The following is a 27,628-nucleotide window of genomic DNA, read 5'->3' as shown; positions in this document are numbered from 1 at the left end:
TTTATGTTGCTTACTTCCATAATTTGCTAAGCTAATAAAGTTTAAACTTTAATTAAAATACTAAGAATTCCCGCTGCCTCATTCAGTCTTCGTAAATCAGAGCATACGTATATGAGCCTCGTCAAAGGATCTGGAGTCCCGTGAAGCCATTGAAATAAAACAAAGAAGATCTTTATCGGCGTTTCGAAGCGGTCATCATTGGGTTTCCATCGCGCTCCTCGATTGATTGGATGGTTGAGTGGTTCGCTGGGTGTTTGGGTGTTGGGCTGTTGGGCTGTTTGCCCGTTCGAATGGCTGGATGATTCGATGGACCACAAATATTGAAAGCCGCATGGCAGCGCGAGCAAATAAGTGATGCATTTTACATGGCAAAAACGGGCGAATGGGAGCAGGCAAGCCCAGCGGGTGGTTCGATGGGTGGTTCCGTGGTTCAGTGGATCGCCATTCCAGCGACAATCTGTCTATGCAAGACATGTCCTCCGTGTGCGGGTCGAAATGCAGGAAAATTATTTGCTATAACGTAATTAACATGATTTATAGACGAGCACACAACAAACAGCCAAAGGCGAACCATCCGGATACACTTGACAGCCGCTTGTCTGTGTGAGTATCTGTGTGAGTGCTCGCCATATATGTGTGCGTATCTGTGTCCGCTGTGTTTGTGCAATCGTCTGTCATGGCAACGACAACTCCAATTGACAGCTGAGCTGCACCGTTTGATGGCTCTCCTCCTTGTTCGTCCTTTCGCAAGGATCGCAAATGTTATTGCTCTGCGGCACACACACATGTGTGTGTGTGTGAGTGTATGTGTGTGTCTGTAATTGATTAATTTATATAGTGCGAAGTGGGCGTGGCCGGAGGCCGTCTCTGTCGCCTGCCAATTGACAAATGCCGACGGCCTCTTCTGTGGCCAACTAGTCAAGCCAACTTTTGATGGAACGTTTTAATATGTGGCCCATGTTTGCCAAGTCTAAGTGATGCTGATGGACGTTAATAAAATCCGGTTAAGAAAATATTATTTTGATGAATAGAGTCGCTCGGGCAGCAAGTGCAATATAGATTAAGTATACGCAGCGTTGTGCAAGCGTGTAAATGAAAAAACGCGTAAATGAGTTGCAACCTGAATTGTGCAAATAACACATTTAATTCGAGTGCACTCCGCCCGAGCAATCGGTTAGATCTGAATAATTTTCGATTCAATTGTTTCGAATGTTGTTCCCAATGAACAATGCGAACGGCAGACAGCAGGGCAATATTGACAGAATCGGGTATGAAATGAATTTTAATTTCATTTGATTCAAGCACATTTATGTGTAATCAAACTGAATATTGAATACGGAACACCCGAGGCGCAGCGAGCCTTTGCCGTAATTTTCGCGATTGACGTAATTGTGTGCCACTGGCGATGGCGTCGATGTGCGATTGTCGATTGGGCTGGCTGGCCACCTTGATGTTTTCATTTGGCGCCAACTATTACGTATTTGCACAACGTATGCCGCTGCAAATACACTGCCTGCTGATGTACATATACATATATATATATACATATTCGAGTAGCATTCATGAAAGTGTACATTTATTTGAAGGGCGGCGCACAGTCCATATGCCACATGTGTTTGCAATTCATTAAACATGCAGCGACTTCAATAAACATGCCATTTAATATGGCATACAGGTATGGTGCAGGTACAGTAAACATCCTTTTCGTCAACAATTGGGACTTTCAAATTGCACGCTAATTGATGAGTGCCTGCTCAATCGAAGTGACTGCAAGGCTATAAACTAGAGATAACATTGCGTATACGCAGTGTTGCACAGAGACAAAAAAAAAAAGAGAAAATCTCTATTAATCCCATATATGCCCAGATGCTCGTGCTCTGGCTGTCGTGTCTTGTCATTTTTCGGGGCAATGCATCTGTGTAATGCCATTCATGGTGGTGGCATCTTGCCCCGGAGCAAGTGAATCCACCACGCAAATCTTCCTGCCCCAGAGCCATTTAACACTCGTCCATCTATCATTCACAGGGTGCCCCGCCCCCCCCCAGTGCCACGCCCATCATCATGTCAACATGTCTGCATATATCTCACTCGGACTGGCTCCGTTTGGGCCCCGATTTGCCGTTTTTGTGTTGTTTGGCTCGGTTCTGCTTTGTTTTGGCCAGAAACTAGTCCCTGCCTAGTTAATTGTTTAACTTTGGCTACCAAAAACTGAACCTTGCCTCTGATTCCTGCCTTTTCTTCCTCCTTTTTTATGGCTCTCTCTTTTGCTCGGTTTTTCTTCTTTTTTTTTTTTTGTTATATTTTGCAAACCACTGCAATTAATTTCGAAACAAAAATTTGTAGTTGTTGCTGCTGCCGGCGGCTATTTGTTTCCTTGCTTTTTGTTTTATTTCCGTGCTTTGTTTTTTTTTTTCGCCTTTTTTGGCTCATACTTTTTTTGCGATTTTCCTTTTTTTTAAATTTTTTTTTTTGCCTTTTACGTTTCTGCTCGGCTTGGCCCAATTTGAAAGCAATTTTTTTTCAATATGACACCCCCGAGCGTCATGTGATGCGAAAACTAAAAACTAATGCCGAAGCTTTCTATATATGCGAGTCCTGTGCACATACTTTTAGCACGTACTGTGCGCGGCACACCGAGAGAAAAGCGAGGGTATAAGTGTGTAAAAAAAAAAAAAAAAAATGTAAAATATGTGCGGCTAACAACTTTCGTTCAAAACGAAATAAACAAATAAATCAAAAGAACACAAACACAAATACCAAGCTGTATTGATGTTTCTCGCTGTGTAGGTTTGTTATTGCTGCACAAATTGCTTAAGCCACATTGTGGCACTCGGTGGGAAGGGGCGGCTGGAAGGGGGGGCGGTGGGCGGAAAAGCGGGAAAGTTCCTTGGCGCTGGGCGCCCTGCGGTATGCTAAGATTTATAGCTGCAACTGGTGCAGTCTGGCTGAGTTTGATGTTGCCGCTACTTCGTTGTTGTCGTTAGCAAAACAATTTCAGCGAAAGTTTGAGTCATGCGAGGGAAATGCTTTCTCCCGCTGCCAGTGTGTGTGTGTGTGTGTGTGTGTAGGTAAAGAAAATTAAAATTATCCACGTGCTAGCGAGTTAGTTTTTGTCAAATGCAAGAAATTCGCTGCAATCCCAGAGTCTTTCACTCACTTCTCCAACCGTTTTCCTTTTTTTTACCCCTTTTTTTCTTGCATGCATTGTTGTGTGACATTAATTAAATATAATTCAATTAGTTTTGCGTGCGCACAAAATGTGTGACAACAATCTGCTGCATGTGTGTGTGTGTGCTTTTTGTTTTTTGTGCTGGCTTCGATGTAAATGTTAATTTAATTGCAACTTTGTCACTCCGACATTTTTGCGCCACATCAACAGGCTTTTTAATCAATTATTTAACCTACTCTCCTGCACTAATGGAAATTGTTTGGTCACTTTTTTTCTTTTTTTGCTCTGCAAAAGTGATTTTTAAAAGTTTTCTCGAGTGGCGCTTGTGGCCTGTCGGCCAAATTGTTTTCGAATGGATTGCTCAGTACGAAAATTGGTATTAATGTCATTCGAACACACGACTCATTTAAAAAATGGTCCGCAGCTAAATCTCAATCATTTTAAGCCAGAAGCAACGAGGCGGGCTTAAATATTGGTATAAATCTAAAGGCGGCACTAATCCACTAATCTCTGTACAGTTAACTATAGTAATTATTGCAAGTTGAGTTGATTAAGAATCGGCCACAAGCAGCTCATAATCCTGGCAAAACTTTACAAATTGCTACAGTACACCAAGCCAATTAGCGAAAAACTGATCGGGATAAATAGGTTGGCAAGGGGTGAGGGCTGGGGGGGGGAGGGGGAATTCGCCGAAGGCCGCAATTTAAAACTATTTAAGCCTGATCAATGAGCAGGCCGCCCATCAATCTCCATGCGATACTTTGTTCGCAAGTGCTCCGCAGGCAGCAAGTTAGTGCCATCGATATGCAAAGCAAGTCAGGTAAATCTATGGAAGAAGGGGGGAAAATGGGGGAAAATCGCGGGGAAAGCGTATTCGGAAAAGTCAATCTGCGGAAAAGGGGCTAAAGCGGGCGCTGCTCATTTTGAAGTGTAACCAGAGTATTAAGATGCTCGCTTTTCCAGCCGGCGCGCCAAAGTAAGACTCTTGCTGCCTCGGCTAAAATGCATTAATCTTGCCCTCAAAGGGGGCGTGGCACGCGGTGGCAGAGGAAGAGACAAAAAGGACTGGCAGGCGATATCGATGTGAGGGGCTTAATGTCGATGTCGCTGTCGCTGTCGCGGATATTGCAATTTGATGGACTCCAAGCTGGGGTGCACTGAGAAAAATAAACGTGGAAGTACATATAATGGCAAAGGAATTTGCTAGTAAGCTAATTCAATCGATGCATTTCCGATTCTCTCAGTGCACTCGCAGCACTCGTGTGTTACGGCGGCAGCAACCGCAGTTTCTTGCTCGAGATGCAACAGGATGGCTGGCAGGGGCGTCGCAAAGGGGGCTCGCTTTCCCATGATGTGTAAACAAAAACCCCATGCACTTCAGACTTCCCCTCAGCACCCCTTTCGCGTTCAAGTTAACTCTTATTATTTCTTTTATTTTTCTCGTGCCGTATTTTACATCTTCTGCGGCTCTTCGGCAGCGGCTTTCATTGGAAAGGGGGAAAGGGGTTGGGGATGCTGAGGGTTGGCCTGAGTGGTTTTGTGGGGTTTTAGGGCTCCACCAACCAATGAGCCACCCAGTCAGCCACCCGAAAAGCAGGCAGCATTGTGCAAATAGTTAGAGCGCAGCGCGGATGCCTCAAGATAAATGCGCAACAAATGCAGTTTGTTGAAGTCAATTATTGTTCAAGTAGCTTAATTCGTAACTCACGGCCGTGGAATGGTGAATGGAGCGGCGTAACGGATACGTAATTGAATTACGACTGGGCGGTCTTAACTTACGTAATCCGATGGCATCGCAATCATTGATCGAAAGGGGAAGTTTGCTTCTAATTCAATTAGGAAAAGTTGCGATCGGGCGTAGGATAGGCATTTCAATATGTTTATATTGCTTTTCAAGGAATTATATTATATACCCTAGTAACTACAGTGAAGTGTGCAATATGCCCGTAAATCTCTCATCCAATCTTCGTACTTAAAGAAGTTAGCACAAGTGTTTATAGCCTCTATGAAAGCCGCACAAAGTTAAACGTGGTATTCACCTGGAAAGGTGAGGCGCTTGAAAGTCGTGTTGGAAATATTTGATTTTCTCGGCCTTTGTTTGGCCATTCTTTCGCGAAAATCTCTTTCTTTCGCGCCACTTTGTGAGCTCTCTTCAAAAAAAGAAAGAAAAAAGGAACAGAGAAGGAGTGAAATGGTGGAAGTAGAAATGCACTTTAAGTAAAAGTACTTTGTCAGTCACCGCACAAACGCCACTTTTCTAGTCTGTGGCTCGTGATCTCAGTTCTTCGGTTAGTTTTTGTTAGCTAAAAGCAACTCGAGATTGGCAAGAAAAGCCGGCAAACTACTTAAGACTTGGCTCCATTCCGGAATACCTACATACACATACATACATATATGACTGGCGAACGTGCAACAAAAGTCGGCGATAAGTTGTTGCAGCTTTAAGTTGAAAGCTTATTAGCAAAGAAGTTGAAGTTGAATGGTGGAGGGAGCGTGCATAAGAACTATTGATAAAGCCAACAAATTAATTCAAATGTTCCTTGGCCGGCATAAATTACCACAAACACACACACACACACAGACAATCACGAAACGAGTGCGGCAATAAATCTATTTATTTATATAGGCCAATTTACCTGGCCTCGCCCCAACTTTTCCTGCCCCATCATCCATCCAGTTTGTCTGACTGCCTTCGATGATATATTACAGTTCATATGGCGTGCATTTCATTTGCTCGTAATAACGCCGCACAAAAGAAAGATATAAAGATATACAGATACAAGTTGTGCTATAAATTTGGCCAAATCATCGGGATGAGCGCGTGACTATCGATTGGCATCGAATTTGTCAATCTCTGGGATTCTTTTTTCTGAGCTTGGAATATCTGCTAGATGTGCCTTTTCTCTTGCAATCTCAAAATTTGTACGTTTAACGTTATGATTTTGAATTATGAATGCATCTATTTATTGTTTCAGATATCGCTTCCAGTCACGATAGCAAAAACCGCGGTCATCTCCATTTCCCAGCTCAGGTGATGTCCAAATATGCACATACTAGTATTTATAGAGAAGTTATGCACATATACAGTTCGGTTCAGTTATATTTCAATTCAGATTTACTTCTATAATTCATCAAGTCGGCAGCTTTCTGCTCTCGTTTGTTTAGTCTTCTCTTTTTTTCTCTCTCTCTTTTTAGGCTATCGCTATCGCTTTTTCGCCGCTTTTGGTTTTTTGGTTTTATTTGTTTCGTTGGGTTTGGTTTGAATTATTGATAGGGCTAAAAGTATTTCCGAGTGTGTGTGGGGCCATGAATGTCTTGCATAATTCATTATGTATGAGTGTGTGTGTGTGTGTTAGTGTCTGGCACACCCACACCCACGCACACACTGGCATTTTGTTTAGGCAGGAAAAAAAAAAACGAAAAAAAGATGCGAAAACATAATAAATTCGTGCTCAATTTTCGTTAGTGGATTATGCCATATAACACACTTTAGCTCCACAGTTTTTAGCATAATAAAGCAGTCGACTGGAAAAAGGGTGAGTTGGGGCTGGGATTTCGGGATTTCGGCTGGTAAGGGAATGTTTTGTGGCGCTTTATGCATCATCGTAGATAAAAACTGACGCTGAAATGTTTCGCTGCTCCGCCGCGCCGTGTGTGGCAGATAAAGATATATGGTGTACTCGCTTGCATATGTATAAAGCTGAATATATGTGCATACATATTTCGATTCCAATGGGATTTGCAGTGGCGCAGATGGGCTAATATGATATATATCCGCACTGGAATCCGTGGGGCTTTCGCCATTCGCGTTGATAGATGCTGGCAGGAGAAGAAAACGCTCGAGGTTATGGCCAAATTGAAGGGGATTGCCTTAACTTGGCTGCCTGTACCATTGTTATGTACATATGTACATGATCGTTTTCATACTATTACTTAGACTTATAATGTGCATAAACTTGAATCAGTATTGTTATGTACATAACTAATTGCTGCCTTGTTCTGCTAACAAAGTCACTGATCCTGGCTTCAATTTGGCCAAACACCCCGTCATTTTAACTTCCCTGTGGCCTTCGTCGGCTGTCCAACAACTGTCACAAACAGTGATAATCGTGACCACAAAAGTGGGCATGTAAACAGTCCTTGGGGGCAGGTGGGGTGTGGCGGCTGCTCTTGGTCGGAGCAAAAGGACAGCCCGCTGGGCCATAAATCCTAATTGGCTCAAGTGGCTCGGCAGGCCTGCAATTGGGATTCCTTGCCACTGCCCCCCGCTGCCTCACTGCTCCTGTCGCCGTTCCCATTTCGCTGCACAAAGAAACTTGTTTACGCAAAAATGTTGCACGCGCTCACCATGCCAAGTGGGCGGCATTAAGGGGGCGGGTATGCACAGGGAAAAATATGCACTGGCTCAATCGGCTATCTTTTTTGTTTGGAGCTATGGCTATAAACTATTTTAGCAGTACGCTTACAGCGAAGTTCACTGTACTTAAAAATACCAGCTGTTAACTTAACATTTGCGCCTCTCTCTCATGCTATTCACTTAACAGAAGAGATCGAATGTTAGGCTGAGCGAACGTAACAGCGAGAGAGAGAGAGAAAAATGGCGCCATTCTGAGATTTGCGATTGTAGGACGCGGATGCAAAGTGCATAGTAAATAATAAAGTTAATGGTAAAAACGGTAAACCGCGTGTATTTCAACTGTTTCACTAAGTATGTTTCCAATAAACTAATACTTTTTATCTTTAAAGTGCCAAAAACATAAGTGCTCAAGTGGAAATATGAAGTTCAGTTGGCGCGCGTCTGATGCAACAAAACGGAGAGACAAAGAGAGCCAACAAGAAGGAAGCGAAGCGACGCGTAAAGTTAACGGTTATAACCACAAACCGCGTGCTTGCTTGTTTACCTTTTCACGCATGTATTTATGTTGCAAATTAGCTTTTATTTTGTCCCAAAATTGGTAGTTACTATGTTTTAACTCTTTTCTTTCAGTGCCGCAAGTGGGAGATGCAAAAGAGTCGGGAAATGGAGACGTTGGACGCGAGTCCAAATCAAAAGCAAATCTTGTTACGACAAATTTCAACTACTGTGCGACCGGGTGAAACAAAGGCCATCGTCAGCGATGTCGAGACGAAGGAAGCGTCCAGCGGGATCGGGGTAAGTGAAGTGGGTGAATGTTTTTGGTGATGGGTTGATGCTGGAGAAGGGGTAGAAGTAGGGGTAGGGGTACGTCTCGCTGCACAAAAAGAAATGCGCCTGGATAAACACAATGGGCGATGCAGGGGCGCCGAAAAGGGGGTCACTAATTTACTTAAAGGCAGCCGCACCGAAACGGCAAACAAATGACATTTAAAGTGCAGCGAAAAGTCGCTAACTAGCACGGCGAAAACAGAGCGACGAAGGAGGCGGAAGGACTCGGCCAGGACACGACCAGAAAATGAAATGCAAATACTATTTACAAAAGCCAGAAATAAGTGCCGAACAATGCAGTGGCATTCACGCAGCTGGGCCCAAAGGAAAGCCACAAGGAGAGCGGCTGCACTGGGCGAAATTCGAATGCGAAACATGTTAAAAGTCACATTATTTGTTGAATTTACAAGAGGGGTAGTTATATTGTTGTCATTTATTTTTCTTTAATTATTTCATTATATGATTCTGTATGAACGATTGATTTCCATTTAAATGCATATAGAGCGAGGCTTTCTCTCAGTGCATTAGCCAGCAGCCAGAGGCCAGCAAAAGCCACTAACAAAATTTGCTTTGTTGCCGCCTGTCGCTTGTCGAGTGTTTTTGGCTGCTGCCGCCTGTTTCTGCTGTTGACGCAAAGTCTTTTGGCCTGGCCAAAAAGTAAAGCACACAAACTTGCAATCAAATGCCCATCCTGCCATCCTTAACCCACCTCCGGCCCACTCCCTCACGGCTTAACCCCCCAGTGGCCCAGGGGGGCTGCAAGGAGCGAAGTTTCGCCACAAAGACTGTGAGCCACAAAATGCGTGCATTCAACTGCATGCCGACGACGAGTTTTTCTTTCTCCTTTCTTCGAAAGGTTTTCTTCGCCGATTCCGTAGTAGTATTTCTTTTTTTTTTTTTTTTTTTTTTTTGATGTTGTGTGGCGTTCTTGAGGCTTTCGGTTTTCGGCTTTCTTGTTGCCTGTGGCCTTGATGCTTGTTTTGGTTCCCGTTTGCCATGAAAATTCCATGGCAATTGAGTCAATTTCCGTGAATGCGATTGGAGGAATTCACTGTCAGTTGGCTTTCTCTAAGCTGCTAACTAATCAAAAAGAAATCAGAAATATAAACTGATTTCGCATTGAATCACATTTCATTTCTTTTCTTTTATTTATTTTTTTTTGTTTTGGTTCTTCCAAAAATCCAATTGACTGGGTCAACTATTTCGGCTGAAAAAAAAGAAGCAAATTTGAGACATTTTTTTGAGGCATGAACAAAGTTCGTATGTGCGCCTGGCATTTAATATCCTTTAGCGTGGATGGCGTTTTTATTTCTTCATCTTTTCGTCAGGTTTCTCTTTTTTTTTATTTCTTTCGAGAGGAGGGTTTTTATTTTGTCGCTTCAACTTTTTAATGATCTCTCAAATTGCTTATTTCCTACACAGCAATTACGTCAAAGCATGTGTCATGTACTTGTGTGGGTGGCTTTTCCTTCTTTTTAGCCACTTCTACACAATGTAATGATGAAGTTTCCCGGCCCGCAGCTTTTCTTTGGCACTTCCTTGCCGCTTATTTATATTGACATGTGCAGGAAGATTTCTTCTAGTATCGCCCAAAAACGGAAAATGTATGCCCTTTTGCACAGCCGCCTGTCTCTTTCACATTTTGCACACCCGTCTCTTTCTCCCTCTGGTTGTGTATGTGCCGTTTGTCAAAAGGCAGCAAAACTGTTGACATAACAATGATTATACGCCTCATTAGTTACATTTCATTGTATGGAAATGGCAAAGGACTTGCGATAATAAGCTGAAACAAGACCAGGAAAAGGGGATGCAGAAGTACCAGAACGTGTCAACATTCAAATCAGCCCAGAAGTATGTCCTATTTGTACCATGCGGAAGTGAATCAGACAGGAAAATGCATCTCCTGGGTGGGTGGGGGAGTAGAATATGTACCTATAAATAGGATAAGTGGGTAACGTTCTACTTGTCTGTGTCGTTGGAAATGCGGTGTTATCCTAGGGAAATCGGGTCATTTATCATAGTGAGCATGAGAATTGATCATTAAATGTCTCCTTGAAGGAATCACATAATGCGTGGAAAAACATATTGTATAAATAGCAAATTTACTTGCTGTGCATATTTGTAAAGCTAATGACCTGTTTATCGAAAGATAAGAAAGAGTGGAAATTTATGAAAAATCTGGCTGTTTTTTTTTGCGCACCTTATATTTGCATTTGCCTGTTATTATTTTAAAAGCAATTTGCCTGCCATCTGATATGGACTTGATTTGTTGCTCGCAACGCTAAGGTTATTGACAAAAGTGGGCGTGGCAGGCAGGCAGGCAATTTTCTGCGCTTGAATTCATTTAATAATGTGCGACACACATAAAAAGCAGTTGCCGAAATGATTGTGGTGGGTGGTAATGGGTGGTGGGCTGGCAAACGGAGGCTGCGACAAAGGCAAAGACAAAAGAAGGCCCTAAGTGAAGGTGTGCTTGTGAAACGCGTGAGTGTGTGCGTTTATCTCTGTATGTGTGTGTGTTGCCATTGAAACATATTATGCTCGTAAAAATTGAATTTTAGTGGCGTATACATTGTTTGTAAGTGAGTGTGGGTGTGCGGGTTGTGTGTGTGTGTGTGTGTTTTGGGCGTACAGTCGCACACTTTATTGTTGTCTGTATGTGTGCGTGTGTAAAATTTAATAATAACGACCCTCTTAAACCAACAGACCTTCACCGTCTTCAGTGAACCTGCTCTATCCACCCATATCTTTCTTCCTCTCTCATTTCGCTTTCTTCATTGACACGGCGAAAAATTAAATAGTTACTTAACAATATTATGTGAAAGAACCTAAAAAGGTGGTTAAATAAGAGCAGGCAACTATACCGGTGGCGCTAAAAAACTAAATTGTATAAATTTTGTAACATTATGCACACCACTGGAAGTTACTTCCGAGATTTCTGTAAGCTTAAACCTTACACATATTTCTCTCACTGTAGCCTGGCATGTGTGTTAGTGCTCCTCCACTTTTACAGCGTTCTTCCTCGCTTTTGCGTTGACATTTAATGTAATAATTTTTACGATGATGCTCGACGGCATTAAAACGAGATTAAACACAAACAAACGAGAGACATAGTGGTTGCAATAAGGGGCCAAAAGCTGGGCGGCTCGTCGGCCCTGGGGGCGTGGCAATATTCCGTTTGATACACTTGACAATAAAAAAAAAGCAAAAAGATTAAGAGGAAGCGGCAAAGAAAATGATGCATGGCCCCCTTGTTGTTTGAGCCCCCATAAAAGATGATGTAGCACATAATTACACACACACACACACGCTCAAGGGCCAGGACACTCACCCACACATGGCCATCTATTTACATGTGCGTGTGTAAGTAGGTAATACCCATTGAGATGATCTGCGGATAAGTTGCTCTTGCTGCTCGAGATTCATTGAGTGGGGGAATTATCCGTGCCTCGTTAAGTGATCAAGTGTGAGCGAATAAAATGCCCAAGTGTATGTATTATAAGCATCTATAAATATTCGCCAATTGTTCGCATTTTTATTGTGCCCAATGCCTTTCGGTTCCCTTGCACTGGTAGGTTAATAATGTGCCGTACTTATTTCCATTTGATTGCTGTCATATCGACAGAGAGCGATTGTTCAACTATTGTTGAGTTGTTGACTTGAGTTCTCGCTGCTTTTACTACAATTGGAACAAGTGAATGGGGTACCTGTTGTGTAAACACTTCATGGGTAGACCAGCAATTTGAGGTGAAAGGGTTTGAGTACTCGAAATAATTGCCAAACTATTGGGAGATGGGATTTATGGTTGTTGTTGTTGAGTTGGAGGGTCGCTTTGACGAACACCTCGAGTTGATTTAATTTTCAAAGGCATTGGAGTTAAATAATAACTTGGTTTTAGCCTGGCTTATTTCGTTGATATTCAAACTTCTTGCTTATTCTCCTTTTTCTTGGTTAAGCACATGATGAACTAAATGCCACTTTAAAAGTTTTTCATTTAATTATAAAGCTTACAATTTCATATGTATGTACGCATGTATTTGTTTGGTAATTCGATTTGGTTCTGGGCGTCTCTTCCAGACTTCAACGATTTTGGTGCAGAATTCTGTAACCACAAAACCAGCGACCTTTCTCCAGGGCCCTTGTGCAATCGGTTGGGCTTAGAGTATCGCATATCGCATATCGTATATCGCATTTCCATTGCCATTTTCATTTCCATTTCCATCGGCGAGCGGGGATGGGCCCCTGCCCATTTATCAATTACATCTTCATGAGAGATAATTCCATCCGCAAAGTTGCTCTTCCACTCGAGTTCATCTCAAAGGAGGCAATTCCCAGGCAATTCTTGGGGCTAAATCATTTTCAAGGAGCCGTGCTGGGATATCGAATATCCGCTCGCTTTTTATTCCTATTTTTCGTTAATTCAATTCCATTCTTTTCTATTTACGGCCCAATTTGTGTTTCCGTTGATTTTTTTTCTTTCTATTTTCTATGCATGTCAATGGTGAAAAGTTTCGCTTTTCTATATTTGATTTTCACTATGTAGTTCTGCGGCCAAAGTTAACCGAATAAACTTATTTGTGTCACTGTGTGTGCGTAATTTGCTTGACTTGCTCCGCTTATTGTTGTTACGAGTAGTTTATTTATTCTTCAGCGGCAGACAATGCGATGTCTCTCGGTTTTGTCTGTTCCTGAAGCGCTGTTTCATGCATGACTGGCCAGGAAAGACCAGCGCACCCAGAAAGGGAAAAGCCAGTGAATCCGGGCCAAAAGGCCCGCCCGCGCCCATTGCACAATCGGAATGAAAATGAAACTGAGGAATTGACTTGGAAATGTGCCTCGCGTTTTTCGTTTTTCGTTTCGCGGGCCTGAAAAGGGCTGTAAAAAGGGATAAAATCATAAGCCCAAATTTATCGCACTCGACAGTCGAGGCAAATTGTGTGTGCCTATATCTTGGCAGGCCATGTCTCATGGCCTTTTACCCCGTGCTCCGTGCAATGGATCAAGTTTATTTATAAGTCGATGCTCTCCATGGGCCTTGGCTTTCGCTTCGGCTTCACTTGGCCGAAACATGAAAGCGAACAATATTACGCATACGCAGCGTCGACATGATGAAGTGTTATTTAAATATAAATATATTATCTATCGATAAACAGAGCCCGCAAAGAGCGGCAGACCCAGCGGAGCAAAATAGGATGAACAGCATTTTTGCCGCATTGAATCCTCAAATTTGATGGCCATTACTCTGTGTGCTTTCTTTTTTATGGCCATGTGGATATATGGCTAATAAAGTGATTGTGCTCGGCGTGGTCTCAGTTCGTTTCAGATGTAGCTGATTGAATTATGCGGGTTTTTTTTTCTTTTTTGCACAACAAAGGACTAGAAGTATTTTTCAATTGTGGCGAAAACGTTGCGGTATTCCGGTTAATTTCCAGGAAATTGTTTGGGGACTCTTGGCTATGTAGATTTCATTGTTAAAGGATTGCACGCACACTTCTGGATGAACTCTTGTGTGGCCCTCAGGTATTTCTCATTTGAACTGAAAAGCTCTCTTACATTTTCGTGTTATCCTTGAGCTTTAAATTTGCACTTATTCCCTGCAAATACTACGAGCTCTGAATATTTATAATTTAACATAGCCTAAGGAAATTTAATTATCTGGAAGCTAAAACCCAATTAAAAGCGGGTAGTATATTCCTCGATCATGGTATTAGTGTAATTAAATGCACTAGCTCAACAAATAATTGCCAAACCGTTGCAGCAGTGAGTTCGTATTTAAGTATGCATTCGCATTGTTGCTTAATTACTTAGGGCAGTTGAAATAATAAGGATTGAAATTGAAAGTCCAACCGTAGGCTGAATGAATAATGCATTGAGAGTATTTCCGGAAGCCTTAACATCCATCCAGTGCCCTTTGTTCCCGAATTATGCGTGTTAAATGCGGCCCGGTTATTTAGCTTATTAAATTTACAATTCCTTTTCGGGGATCTCAGTGCATCAGCGCATCCGATAGTAATTGCGTAAATTCAGTGCAATTGTCCAGCTGTGCAAGCCGGTTGTGCCGAAAGCTTCTGGCCAGCATATGCAAATGGCCTGACGAAATTCAATTATTGATCCGGCGAAATGTGGAGAGGTGGAAAAAGGCTTCTTGTTTTCGGCTTTTCGGCCAGCAAACATCTGCAGACGAGACTTGTTTTTGCTTTGCGCCCAGCGTGCAGCTTTTTGCGGATCTTGTTTTGGCTCTAGGATTTTTTTGCTTTGTGCATTGCCAGCTCCCAGCTCCTGTGCATTTGGCAAAGGAGCGCCGGCAATGAGAAGCTTGCTAAGAAAATATTTTGAAATGGAAAGTTTTAGCTCATACGCTGGTGCCGTAGTCCTTTTCGTCCTGTGTGGCCGGAGATATGAGAAAATGAAAACATATTTGCCTGTGCGAGGGCTGTTTGCTTAGTTTTTTTTCTGCCCTCCACCCATCGCTGTTTTCCTTTTGCTTCCCTCCCACTCCCGCCCGCTTTTTGTGCTATGATAAGAATCTGGAAACTTTCACGGGACAACGTGTCGTATGCGCAATGTCCTGGCCAAAGTTTTAACGATCTATGGATTTTCGAGGCAGAGCTAAAGTCTTACCCGATTCAATATTGAAACAAGTTACTTGCGATTCGCAAATGAGTATTTGAATGTGTTTCACTTGGAAAAGAACACCTATATCTAAATTATACTATTGACAAAAAGGATATTTTTATGCGAAATTGAATATCAATTTGTGTGACCTCATAGAAAATTCAGTTGTGATAGGAAATACAATTCTTATTATATATTTTTTTAAGCCAACCAAAAATGAATTTGCATACAAATGTTGCGAGAATTTTATACAAATAAAGTCTTTCGATAGTTGTAACACTTTGATTACATGTAGATTTCCACTGATTATTATTTTTTCATTCAGTCCTCTGGTTCTGCATATATATTTCACTATATATATGTATACTAGTCATTTTTTTTGGGTATATGGATTTTATGGCTTGGCTTCGTTTCGCTTTTCGTGTTCGTTGAAATGCAAATTAAAATATTTATGCAAATGCGTAAGGCGGGCAAATACAATAAATTTATGCCAACAAACGAGGGAGCAGAAGACCGAAAACAGACAACAAATGAAGCAAAAATGAAGTAGAAAATAGGCACACAGCCTATTGTCTTTATAAAAAAAAAGGAAAAACTGAGAAAGAAACGTATAAGAAAAACAATTACCTGTTGTCATGGGTTTTTTGGTCATAAATGTTAACGTCTGTCAGAATTATTCTTGGTATTTTTCCACAGGCGAGTGTGTAAAACTAACGATTGAAATCGTAATCCGACTAGGATACATCGGTCGGGATTAGTATAGCTTAAATGGTAAATCCGGGAGGAACTTCTCTCCACTGATTAGGCCAATAGCACCTGCCGCTTCTGACTCCGTTCGCACTACGCATACGCCTCGTTAGCCGTGGCACTTCAGAGCATTTACCAATTAGCCACCCTTACGCTGCTTCGTCCTTTCTATCCTGCATTAACAATAGCTGCAGACTCGACACCTTTTAACACCTGAAAGAATTTAATTAATGCAGGTCGTCCTCGCTAAAGCAACCAGAGATGCTGCTCGGCAAAAGGAAGTCCTTCGTCCTCGCCCGGGCAAATTAAAAACGTTGAAATGAGTAAGCAACTAAGCCAAAAAGAAAAAAATATATTAAGCGCAATAAGGGAATATAAAGTAAAACAGCAGCTGCATTTCAAATTTGTATTCCTAAAGTCCGTGAATTTGCAATTTAATCGTTTAAAAGTATACCTAAAGATGAAAACAAATGGCCAAATAACGAAACCAAAAACATAAAAATGCGTTGAAATTAGCAAAGTCTAAATTAAATTTAGATAAATGAGAGCTCCTGCCTGTTTTGGCCAACTTTCGCCCCCCGCCTACCGGAAAATCCGGCCAGAAACATTGCGGATTTTATGAACGGGTGTGAGAACGCGGAGGTGTCTCAGAAATCCTGCAGGATCCGCTTAGCAGCAATTATCTTCATTACGCGACGAGCGCACAAAAGTATGCAAGGACCAAACAAGCTGAGGCCAAAGCAAAGTCCTGACAATTAGGAGCTTTCTCTCTGGATACAAAATGAGGAGGTGGGAAAGAAGTAAAAAGAAAACACCTTTAACCTTTTGCCTCGCATATAAATACGCTGTTGATGGATGTGTTTTGAGTGGCGCCCGAAACGCTGGGGATTCGGGGTCAAAGGGCATGGGAACGGGAGTGGCTTCCTGTTTTTCGGGCTTCTTTTGACTCGAGTTGTCGCCACCGCTCCGCCGTTGTTGTTATCCAGGGGGTGGAAAATCGCGGCGGGCAGGTGGGCTGGTTAAACGATTTATAAAAGCCAAGGCAACCAAGGAATGGAGCGGGGTTGAATGGCACAAAAAGTGTTGCAAGCAATTTGCGCAATGGTAGCGAGCGCTGCCTTTGCCTCTGACTTTGGCAAATCCCCGCCAGTAACCTTTCACCCCGGGCACACGAAAGCAGGTGAGCCAACTCACCCACCACCCACCACCCATCGCCCCCTTTTAACCTCTCTTAACCCATGCGTGGGCCAAAAACTTGCTGCCATTTTGCACGTAACTGACATCAGCGCGCTTATAAATCAACTTGCAAATGTCTCTCTGTGTGTTGGCTTTATTTTTGTGCCCACACTTTCTTTTTTTAAGGGGCCACCATTTTTGAGTTCATGATTTTTGGCACACAGACAGAGCAACTCATATGATTAGATTAATGCGTTGTCTAATGGCCTTGGATCCCCAACGCCCGCCATGTCCCCCCTCCAACTTCCCTTTCACACACATTGTGCGTGCCATCTTGTGGGTTAGGCAAATCGTAATATCATTTTTATAAACATCTTGTTAACCCAGGGCCATACATTTTGCGAAGAGAGGAAGGGGCTGCCCATAAATCCACGGCCGGAAAATATGATTTGCGGGTCAAGGGGCTGGCATGGAGTGATTACCTGGGCTGGCAAATGGGATGTATGGTTTGGAGTCACTCGAAAGTTAATGGAAACAATAAAGCATGGGTTCTACATATATCTCCTGTCCATAATCATTTCAAAATAATAAGCTTTTAGTTTCGATAAAAGTTAATAATTTAGTATACCCACTGCTGGCACTTTAAAATTGATTACGCGGCTTGAAAATGACAGCAAAGTTTTAATAATTTGCAAAACATGTTTAACTTTTTAATGAAATTTTCATGTTTCTGTTTCGTGCACATATGAAAGTGTTTAAAATATAATATATTTATTTTTTGAGACTGTTGAAGCAATCATGTTGGCTCTCATGAGTGTGGCAAAATGAGATTGTGAAACTGAATACATATTTTGTACGTGTTTTTATTGTTTTGAATTAGGTTGAACTTCGAGCATGGGACTTTCCCTCGAAACTCGAGCTGCTGTGTAAATTGAAATAATCTGTGGTGATGGAGGGACTCTGAAACTCGTGTGTAATCCTCTTGGGATGGAATGCGAGTAACTCATCACGCCCTTGCGATAATCGGTTGGCAGTGTTGCACAATGATGAACAGCCAGCCGGCGGCTAAGCGCAGTGTCTGTCAAAATGTTGCCCAAATTGGTTGACTTTTGACATTTGACCTGGACACGTAACGCGCCACGCCCCCCACACCCGCCTACCACCTCCCGCCCCCAGCGAATGTCACTTTCTGTAGTTGTAGTTGGGCAGAACGTGTGATTTATGATGCTTTCGCTGGCGCTGTGTTGGTAAATTACTTTCCCCCACACACGCACACGCAAAGTGTGCGAATATTTTTGCCATTTTTTTTTGTTTATCATTTTTTGGAGGAGTATTTGCTCCCCCTCCACCAGTGAAGGAATTTCAATCGCCGGCCAAACTTTAAGCGGTTTTCGCATTTAAACAATATGGCAAGGAGTTGGCCATAAAGAGCCCTCTTTTCGCATTCTTCCTTGGAAAACCGCCGCGTTGACCTTCAAGGCCGTCGTGTGCCACTCTTCCTTATAATATATACACATTTGCTCGCTCAACGCTGTGCGTGGGTCATTTAAATGCTACATTATGTTGAATATTCAATTTAATGTGCCTTATAAATCATGTAGGTCCTTGTCCTGTCGTGGCCCCTGCTTTGTCACACTTTCCGGCGTAGGAGGATAAGGGAGAATAGGGATAGTTTTCACTGCCTGATGGAGTCACTTATTTTCCACAATTCCATATTTATGAAGCCCTGATTTACAACTGCTTATCGCTGGGTTCTGGTGCCGGAATTGATTAGCCTCCATCCCCCGGAAAATGAACTGTCATCGTTTGGGTTGTCTAGATAAGGGTCCTCCTGAGCCTGGACCAACACTTGTCCGTGCAGAATTTATCATCAGAAGAGAAAAAGCATTGACAGTTTGCAAATAAGTTTGCTTCACATTTTGGATAAGTGTTATCCAATATTTACTTTGATTTCGAAATTGTCCATCTTATATATGTTTTTTATTAGAACTCTGTTTGGAACAACTGTATTTACTTACTAACCAAACATAGTTAATTGTTATTCGTTATGAAAAAAATATCAATGCAAATATAAACTCATTCATAGTCATAAACAACGTTTAGCGCCCCTCTCGGCGATTATCAAAGTGTCTAGCTGATCTCGTGGATTAAGTGGGTAGATGGGGATAAATTGGTAGGAAACACACTCGTATTGGCCTTTTTCGGTTCGCTTCTAAGAAAATAGTCCCCAATTCCAGGCAAACACAGGAAAAAGCCACGAAAACAAACAATTTGTGTTTACTAACCGTTCTCGGAGCACTTTGGCCCTCAGCTTATTTGGTTGATTGGGTTTTCTGGCTTCGCCTCGTTCGCTCGCTGATTATCTCAGTTTTATCTGATTTTTACTTTTCGGTTTTTCACACTTGTGTGGACAAATTTTTCATTTCATGCGCATTTGTTGCATTCACTTGTTATTCGATTTTCATCACCATCATTATCACTCTCTGTGTGTGTGTGTGCGTGGTCTGGTGCCGGCAAAACAAAACAAAAACAAAAAAAAAGTTGGGAAAATAATGGAAAATCGCGCACAGAGATCAGCGAACTTTTCCAGTGTTTATTTATTTTTCTTTCGTACGAAACACGGAGCACAAACAATTATCGTCACGCGATCACAGGACACCATAAGGACCTGAGGTCTCTGGTTTCTGGGTTTCTGGTCTCAAACAACACGTCGCGAATTGTCGTGGTCGTGGTCCTTTGTCCTTCGGCTGGCTGAGTGGCTCAGAGTTGGCTCAGCCAAATCGGTTGGCTTCTGTGTGTCCTGGGGGTTAATTCACCAGCCGGCTGACAACAAACAGCAGCAGAGTTCAACGTGAGACTGAATGCCGTACGGAAAAGGCTCGTGCGATGCCCTCGTCGCCTCGGAAAATCCTCGTTCGGCGTGGTGAGTTTTCCCCAACGGTTTTTCCCCGCACTAAAGAGCGGCCGCCCGGCGAACGACCTTGGCTCGCTCTTCGCCAGCTGTTGATTTTTCTCTTTCGGCTACCCAAAATCGCTTATGGCCATCGTAGCGGTCCTAATTGCCAAGAATGGTGGTGGGAATCACTATGCCAGTGGTACTGGCATACTGACAATCTGGATTTCCAACAATGCCCCAGTATTGCGCGTCGGGAAAATATTAAAAACATATTAATAACTTGATTAAAAGTAAGAATATGCTCAAGGTGGGACTGTCCTAGATGCTTGAGATACAACCGTCACACACACACATAATACCACCTAGATCCCAATGATTAATTGTTGTGCTGGAATATCTGAAATAATTACATTTCATTCTTTAATGAGCGAGTCCATCTGAGCGGAAAATGCCATCCAGACGAGGAGAAGTTTCCGTAACTATTTAATGGGAACCTAAGTGAATTCCGGGCATCCGGCAATTTAGATGTGTCGTAGATACTTTCGTATCCGAATTACGTATCTGTTGCATCGGGGCCGAAGCTGAGACAAGAAATTATGCTAATTGGACAACACAAGTTTTGACAAGCTACAACTGACACTTTAACTTAACCCCCATGCCCCGAAAAACCCAATTCGCCACCCATCATCGGCCCGCTTAACCCATGGCAACCCGGTCAGAGTCGACAGGAATGGAGCACGGAGCGGAGGCGGTGAAGTGGGTAAGTCATGTGTTATACATCACTTGATTAGGCATTAAATAAATGCTCTGACAAGTTTACACTCAATTACATGAGTTGGCTCCCCCCGGGCTGCGAAATGGAAACTTCACAGCTCCAAATTACTGAGCTGAGCGAATTTAATTGCATGTGAGCAACATTTCGCAGGGAATCGTTCGTTTAGGGATCATCGAGGGTCAGCTTAGGGAGTGAAAACTGTATAAGGTCCTTCGCATATTTAGATATTTTGAAGCAGTTTCTATATGCTTCCAAAACACCTATGAACGTGAATACCTTCGGAGTTAGGAGTTCAATAAACTATTAATTCATTCCATTTCCAATAACTATTTCCTCTACCCAATTAGTTGACATAAACAAAAACAGGCGTTCAAGTTATGTGAGCGCTTGTATTGACTGCAATTTTTCTCAATTTTTCCATATTTCTTTCTGTCGATTCACTTTGCCTATCCCGGCTAGCTTTTATTTGGCCTTCTGTACACTACTACACTTCTCCCATTGCAATTCCTGCGCTTGGAGCTTCTTGGCTTGCAGGCTTAATTGAGAAAGAGATTTGATTAATTTGCATGCCATAAACAATTTGCAATTTGTTTATGCTCTCAAAGTCGGGGCAGCCGTAATTAAAGCAAAGCCCTGCCAAGCTAAGCAACTTTTCCAGCGATTTTCCATTTTCCTGGCTGGCTTGAATGCGGGGCGGGGCGACAGTGGAGTGTGAAAAGAAATGTCACCGAGGCAAGGTAAGCAGATTAAGGCCTTCTTTGACTTGGCAATGCAATTCAAGTCTTTTGCACCGGCATGCAAATGATGATGGCTCAGCTTGGCTGAGCTGGCAGGATGCAGCCGAGGAGAAGGCGGGTAGAAAGCCGGTTGAAAAACGGGTGAAAATCGTAGGAAAATCGGGGGGAAAATCGAGGAAAACGTGATGAGTCCGGGCATAGAGGCGAGGAAAACCGGTGGAATGCTGAATGTGTTTGCAAATATTTACTCAATGTATTCATGTGCAAACAATTACGCGTTCATTTGTGCGACTTTCGAGTGGCGAACAACAATGACGATGTAGATGAAGATGACGCTGCAGACGGCTGATGGTGACAATGACAGCCAAAATGAGGGACTCCTTGCTGCACCACCCACGCAGCCCACAGCCCACAGCCCAACCACTCGCACAAACCACCCACCCAGGCAACCACCCTCTTTGTTTCGTTTTGCCTACTCACATATGCATAATATCCTTGACCTGTTTGCCTTGCTTGCGCTTTTGTGCGTGTCCTCCGCTGTGAAGGATTCATTCACTCGGCTGGAGTGCTGCGGAAAATGCGGAAAATGGGAATGGGAAAGGCGGAAGGGCTGGCGGGAAACTCCGTTTGGCCATTTGATATGCAAAAATAATCTATGCTGCTAATGGCCTGCATAAAAATATTGGTCTAACACACACACACACTCATTCTTCATTCTCTTTGCTGAAAAAAAAGCAGAGAGAACTAGGGAAAAAATGGGGAAATCACGTAAATCAGTTTTTCAAACTTTACCGCTTTGTCAAGCATTTAAATATATAGTTAACTTTCTAAATTTTATAAAAAAAAACAAATATGGTATTATGAGATGTATAATGTTGGAACTTCGAAATATCTGTGATTGCTTTAATGAAACTCATAAGACTACTTGACATTCTTTCACAAGACAGTTTCTCTCTAAATTCGCCATGGTCCCAGTCTTCATTTTGGACAATTTCAAGGATCTGGTCGAATGGCTTTCCAAGGACCTACGGTTAGGAATCAAAATCGGACTCATCTTTGCTCGTTTTGTGTGAATTTAACGCTCTGTTGTTGTGCGTTTGACCGAAACAATGACAGAATCCCCACTTATCTTGCCCCCCCTCCCCGCACTTTTGCAGCATTTCCCAACTTTCCCATGCCCATCATCCATAAGGTTTCCATCTGTCTTGCCCAAAGTCTGGTTTTCGTTTACTTGCATATCGAATTTCCCCGAGCTTTCTTCCATTTCCTTTAATCGTCTGTCCAAGTGTCAGTTCGTTTTGTTTGATTGATTTTTACACCCTTGGCCGACGGTTAGTTCGCTGGATGCCGAAGCGTAGGAAAATTTAATTTGGAAATGGAGAAAAGTCCATGAGAACGATATATCTGTTGGCTTTGGCTCATGGGAAAAACTGGGTGAACTGGTCTGTAAGTTGTTGCGGAATATTGTATGAATTGCAGTCCTCCATTCTCAACTTTACAACCGCTTACAACTATTGCTAAAAATTGCAGCTTCTTTGTTCACACCGAAAAAATGGTTTATAGTACGAGATTTGTAGAATAAGAAAAAAAAAAACAATTATACTCGTAGCTCTAAAACTTAAGGACTTTCGAGTATTACGGAAATTTGCGTTGGATTTCTTGCCTGAAATTTAAATTTGCCCCCGGGGAAGTTTGTTAAGCTTAGTGGATTTTCTTCGCAATACATTTGGACTCTTCCTGTGAGTTCTCCACCCGTTCCCTGATTTGCCTCACCCACTTCGTCGTTGTGATGTCATCGACACGCCGAGGTGAAAGACAAACAACTTTATGCCAAGTTGTTAACAAAGTGAGCCGCCGACGACCTCAACGACCCGGAAAAGGAGGCGGGGCCACGCCCCTGCCACAAGGCAAGTGCAAACATAAATATACAGCTGCAGAAATGTGCTGGCTGTCTCCAGTTTTTCCTCTCTATTTGCCGGAGCTTTCCCTACTCTTTCGCTTGACAAGACAATTGACTGGAAAATGTTGTTAATGAACTTTGTGCGACATTTTGATTAGCTGGCAGGTGGGTTGGGCGTACGGGGGGTTACCTCAGCCACCCAATTTGCACCTATATTTTCGCCCCACCTCAGAGCTTTCACTTCGGCATCCTGTTTGTGTCGTGTTGCAAACAAAGGTCAACAAGTGCCACAGATGCCAAATGATGGATGTCAAAGTTGCTTTTGGTAACACTTGACATATATTTCCAGAGATGGAGAAATTGAGAAAGTCAGAGATAAGGAGAAGCGGAGAAATGGAGAAATGGGGAAGCGAAGATTCCAATTCCGGGTTGACAATGCCATTTTGTCACACTGTGATAGAACAGCGAAAATAACAGTGACTGTGCCAGCGAAGCGGGCGAAATAAAAATAAAAAAGTTTCTGCGGAAAAGTTGTAAACTTAATTTATAGTTTTTAAGCAGCACCGCCCAATGTGGGTGGGTTATTCAGGGCGGTTTTCCGCAAGGTTAGAAAAATGTGGGTTGTGCATGTGTGCGTGGGTGAAAATTTCACATTTCATTCTCGCCTCGTCGCTAGGAATTTCCAAATGAAATATTTGACTTTTAGTCTAAAAAGTCAGCAGAAAAGTTGGCCAAACAGACTGCGACCAAGAGCCAGCATTTAAATGTGCATTAAGTTCAAAGTTCAGATGGGCTGGGCGAATATCGCCTTAACAGCCCACCATCGTCGTCGAGTCTAACCTTGGAGCACCCACTTTTAATGAGCCCACTCCGCCCAAGTGGACCCACCTAAGTGATTCCTGTCCTGCAATTATGCCAGCCATCGATGACGAACTCCCTCAATGCTGGTCACTATTTTTGGTGCACAGAAAAATATTCTCTATGCTTTTATATTTTATATTAATATAATATAATATTCAACACAGAACTTTATGACAAATTCCGTTTGTCTAACACTATACATATATTATATATTATAGATTATATTAAAAATATAAAATGTAGCATAATATATGCCCTTGGTTTATTAGTAACCCAAGGTGTACAAAGATGCTTCATCCAGTTGGCAATTATCTGTTATTCCCATTCCCCCTATGCCAATGGAAACCATGTCCAAGAGCAGTCATTTTCCGAGGAAAACCCACCGCTTTCCCCGCGCACACTCTTGCATTGCTGTTGTGGCTCGCAGGCACAACCTTGAAGCTCTCTCATTTGGTTGGAACAACCTTTTAGGGCAGCTGCCCACTTGCCAATTCCCGCGCCCGCTCTCCAAATGTCTGTCGTTTGTTTTGTCCCTTTGTTGGAGCCTCGGGGGCAGGACGGCGCATCTTTATCTCGGTCAGAGTTGTCCAGAAATTGCGATCCTGTTTTCCAAACATCTCCACATTTGGCACAACCGAAGTCATGAAATTTTTGGCTTTAAACGGATAAGCCTTGAAATACATTGTGAACCATATTTTCAATAGAAAACTTGAAGGCTAGTTTGATGAAATACTATCCAAGAATGTTCGTTCTATCAGATACTTTTAAACGGATTTGCATCAGCTTCAAATCTTATTTATTTAGAGATTATGCAAAGTTTGAGTAAAAGGTATCATATGGGACCATTGGGCCTGAACTCCCGCAATCGCAGCATTGCTGGATGGTTGAACAGCATCAGAATAGAAACAAAAACTTTTGACAGGCAGCACGACTCGCCCTGATGGCTCCCACTCACTGGGCCAAAAGCACACGTTTCGGCCTTCGTGTTAACACGTTCTGGGTGGCAGCCAGGCGATGTGGCAAACGGATTCCGTTTGAGATTGAGATGGGACATATCCAAATACCGGTACTCCCACTCCCAAAGTTCCTTTGCGAGGCGTAATTATACACTTGTAGGACGCAATTGAATGGTTATATCCATTGAGTTTTCCAATTCAATAGGCTCCGGTGGCTGCCAGATATACGTGTAGTATTTTTAGAAGCTTGGAGGTGGGATAAATGACTTGAGTGTTTGTCCATTGGCCAGGCAATGTCTTCCATGGCGCACATTCAAGCTCAATTTAGCCTTTATGTGTCCTCATCGTTGTCCATGTTGCCCCACCCAAGGGATGTTTCTCGATTTTGGAGCACGCACACGTATGAAGACGAACGGACGGAACTACAGATGGACGGACATACGGACGGACAGAATTGCGGACAAACGGACGGACAGCCAGAGGTTTTAGTGAATGAATGGAATGAGAATTTCAAATCCTTGCGCCGACTTTACTGATTTTTTTGTGTTGTTTCCCTCATTCTTTTTTATCCAGCCCGGCTGCTCGATGAAAATGCCAATATCTGAGCATACATAGGATAAGGTGGTAGGTGTAGGGAAGTTAGGGCTGTTATGTCCAGATACAAATGCATCGTAAACATGTCGTCGCGTTATATTGGGATCTCAAGTAGCCCACATCCCTGGCAGTTGCCATTGTCTACTCTTTGTTCCCTCACTACGTTTTATTTGCTGTATTTTTTCTGCAGTTACCACCAACCACCCTCCTTGGCTTCCTAAAAGCAGGGTAAAAAATTCTAGACATTTCCCCATTTCTACTTACCTCCACTTACCTTGCTTCACTGGTTCCTTTGGTTGTCCGGCAACTATTGTTGCTGGATATTTAGCATTAGCTGGTGTCCGATTTCTACTTTTTAACGATTTGAACTAGCAAGTTTCAGAGGAATTTAACACATTCCACACTTGAAAAGTTTGGGACTTAACTTCTAGTTGAGATAGCCTCAGAACGACAGGGAAAATCACTTAAAACTCCCAATCGATCGGATCTGATTTGATCTGCCCGCTGCGGCCGTCCTGTCGACTGACTGCCAGGACATAAAAACATAAGGACAACAATTTATGGCACATTTGCAGCTCCGAGGAATCCGGTGTATCTGTTCGGGCCATAAAAACAGTGATGCCCCAGAAAAGGCAGAAAAAAGGGGCAATAAAGTTGGCAAAGCGGAATCAATAATGTGAGCCTGGCCATAAACCGTTGCCAAATTTGTGTGCCAAGGTGCCAAAGTGTGCCACGCCCCAATCCAGATTGATTTCAACATATTAACCAACTTTGGAACGCTGAAGGCCCCGAAACACTCGACAAGTTGTTAATAACTTTTTCCCAGTTTTGCAATAAATTGCATTAATTCGCAAATATTGAAACAAACATAAAATCATTGTGGTCACTTGAGATTTTATTTTGTTTCTATAATGTTCGCATGCCCAATTGTGTAAATAATAATAGAATTAAGAATGATATTTATAGGGTTAAGTTAAGTCTATGGCATCACGCCCTCGATTATAACCTCCAAGTAGACGGAGTACTGGTTGCCACCGCCATTGCCACACAGCTCGTCGAGCTGATCCTCGTTGAGGCTGACAAAGTATGGATCTAGCCCGTTTATGAACTGTCTAATAGGCATCCGGCTGGCAAAGTTGCGGATACGCCGGCGATTCCGCCGGAAGACGCTCTGCAACGGGCCATTCTGTAGGGCTAGATTTGCATAAATGGGACGCCGCGTAAAGGGTGAAAGGAGCCAAAACAGATAGACAACGCCCCATTCCGCGCTTACGTCCCTGGTTTCTTGCACGTCCTTTTCATCGTTCTGCTTCAAGAGGGACTTCCATGTGGTCCTGCAGACCATTACCAAAATGGGCAGGTGATTGGTCAATCCTTGGTGGCAGGGCGGTAGGTCCAACTGCGGTGCCGTAAGGTCGCTCCCAGTAAGGCACTCGGAGCTCCAGTTCAGCACGGCCAAGCATTGATCGTGGTCCAGGATCAGCTGGCGATAGGGGAGCATCAGCAGAGTGCGCTGACCTGTCGACACTTCGCGCAGGCGCAGTTGAAAGGGCAAAGTTCGCGCCCGCGGATCCAAATGCTTGGAGATCATGTGGCGCAGCAAGTGGGTGTGCTCCACCACGGTCTGACAATCGGGTAACGGGCAAATGGCCGGCTTGCTGTCCTCCATATTTCAATTATTTGAAGTCCACAAATTATGACAAACAAGTTACAAATATTGAGGGAAAATAAACGGGCCACTTAGCATTTTAGGAAGTTTGAACAAGCCTTCGACAATCAACTATCACAGAGTGCTAGTTAAAGTACATTCCCGATGAGAAGAGCTCTTGAATCTAACATAGGGGAAGTTTTTTTTGGAAATCCCAGATAAAATTAATTTCGGACTGATTTGGAGTGTATCGCTGCTTTATCTGGGGACCGTAAGCCCCAGTTTTTGAATGTTTCGCCATCATTAGCATTTCATCTTATTTCACTCAGGTGCGCGACCGTGCGTGCAACATTTCCACAGACCAAATGG

At 42.9% G+C, this 27,628-nt stretch overlaps 3 protein-coding genes across 3 annotated transcripts in view; 1 reads left to right on the top strand and 2 right to left on the bottom strand.

The window, feature by feature from the left end:
* The window catches only part of LOC6725133, a 63,341-nt gene extending 43,570 nt beyond the window's left edge, over positions 1-19,771 (bottom strand). Inside the window, exon 1 of the mRNA XM_039297385.1 lies at positions 19,178-19,771. The gene's annotated coding sequence lies outside the window, so the exon portion shown is untranslated. The remainder of the gene's footprint in view (positions 1-19,177) is intronic.
* The window catches only part of LOC27207514 (protein piccolo), a 49,441-nt gene continuing 29,578 nt past the window's right edge, over positions 7,766-27,628 (top strand). The window contains exons 1-3 of the mRNA XM_044923664.1: positions 7,766-7,836; positions 7,916-8,082; positions 8,157-8,321. The gene's annotated coding sequence lies outside the window, so the exon portion shown is untranslated. The remainder of the gene's footprint in view (positions 7,837-7,915; positions 8,083-8,156; positions 8,322-27,628) is intronic.
* On the bottom strand, positions 26,475-27,346 carry LOC6725131. Its single transcript, XM_002106121.4, has one exon. It carries the CDS (start codon positions 27,278-27,280, stop codon positions 26,591-26,593), a length of 690 nt encoding a protein of 229 aa, XP_002106157.1. The 5' UTR covers positions 27,281-27,346; the 3' UTR covers positions 26,475-26,590.

This window comes from Drosophila simulans, chromosome X, assembly GCF_016746395.2.
Source record: "Drosophila simulans strain w501 chromosome X, Prin_Dsim_3.1, whole genome shotgun sequence".
NCBI classification, from domain to species: Eukaryota; Metazoa; Arthropoda; class Insecta; order Diptera; family Drosophilidae; genus Drosophila; species Drosophila simulans.
This window is presented reverse-complemented; position numbering and strand designations above follow the sequence as displayed.

Coding starts and splice junctions, on each gene's coding strand:
- LOC6725131 (XM_002106121.4), bottom strand. CDS start 27,280: ATGGAGGACAGCAAGCCGGCCATTTGCCCGTTACCCGATTGTCAGACC.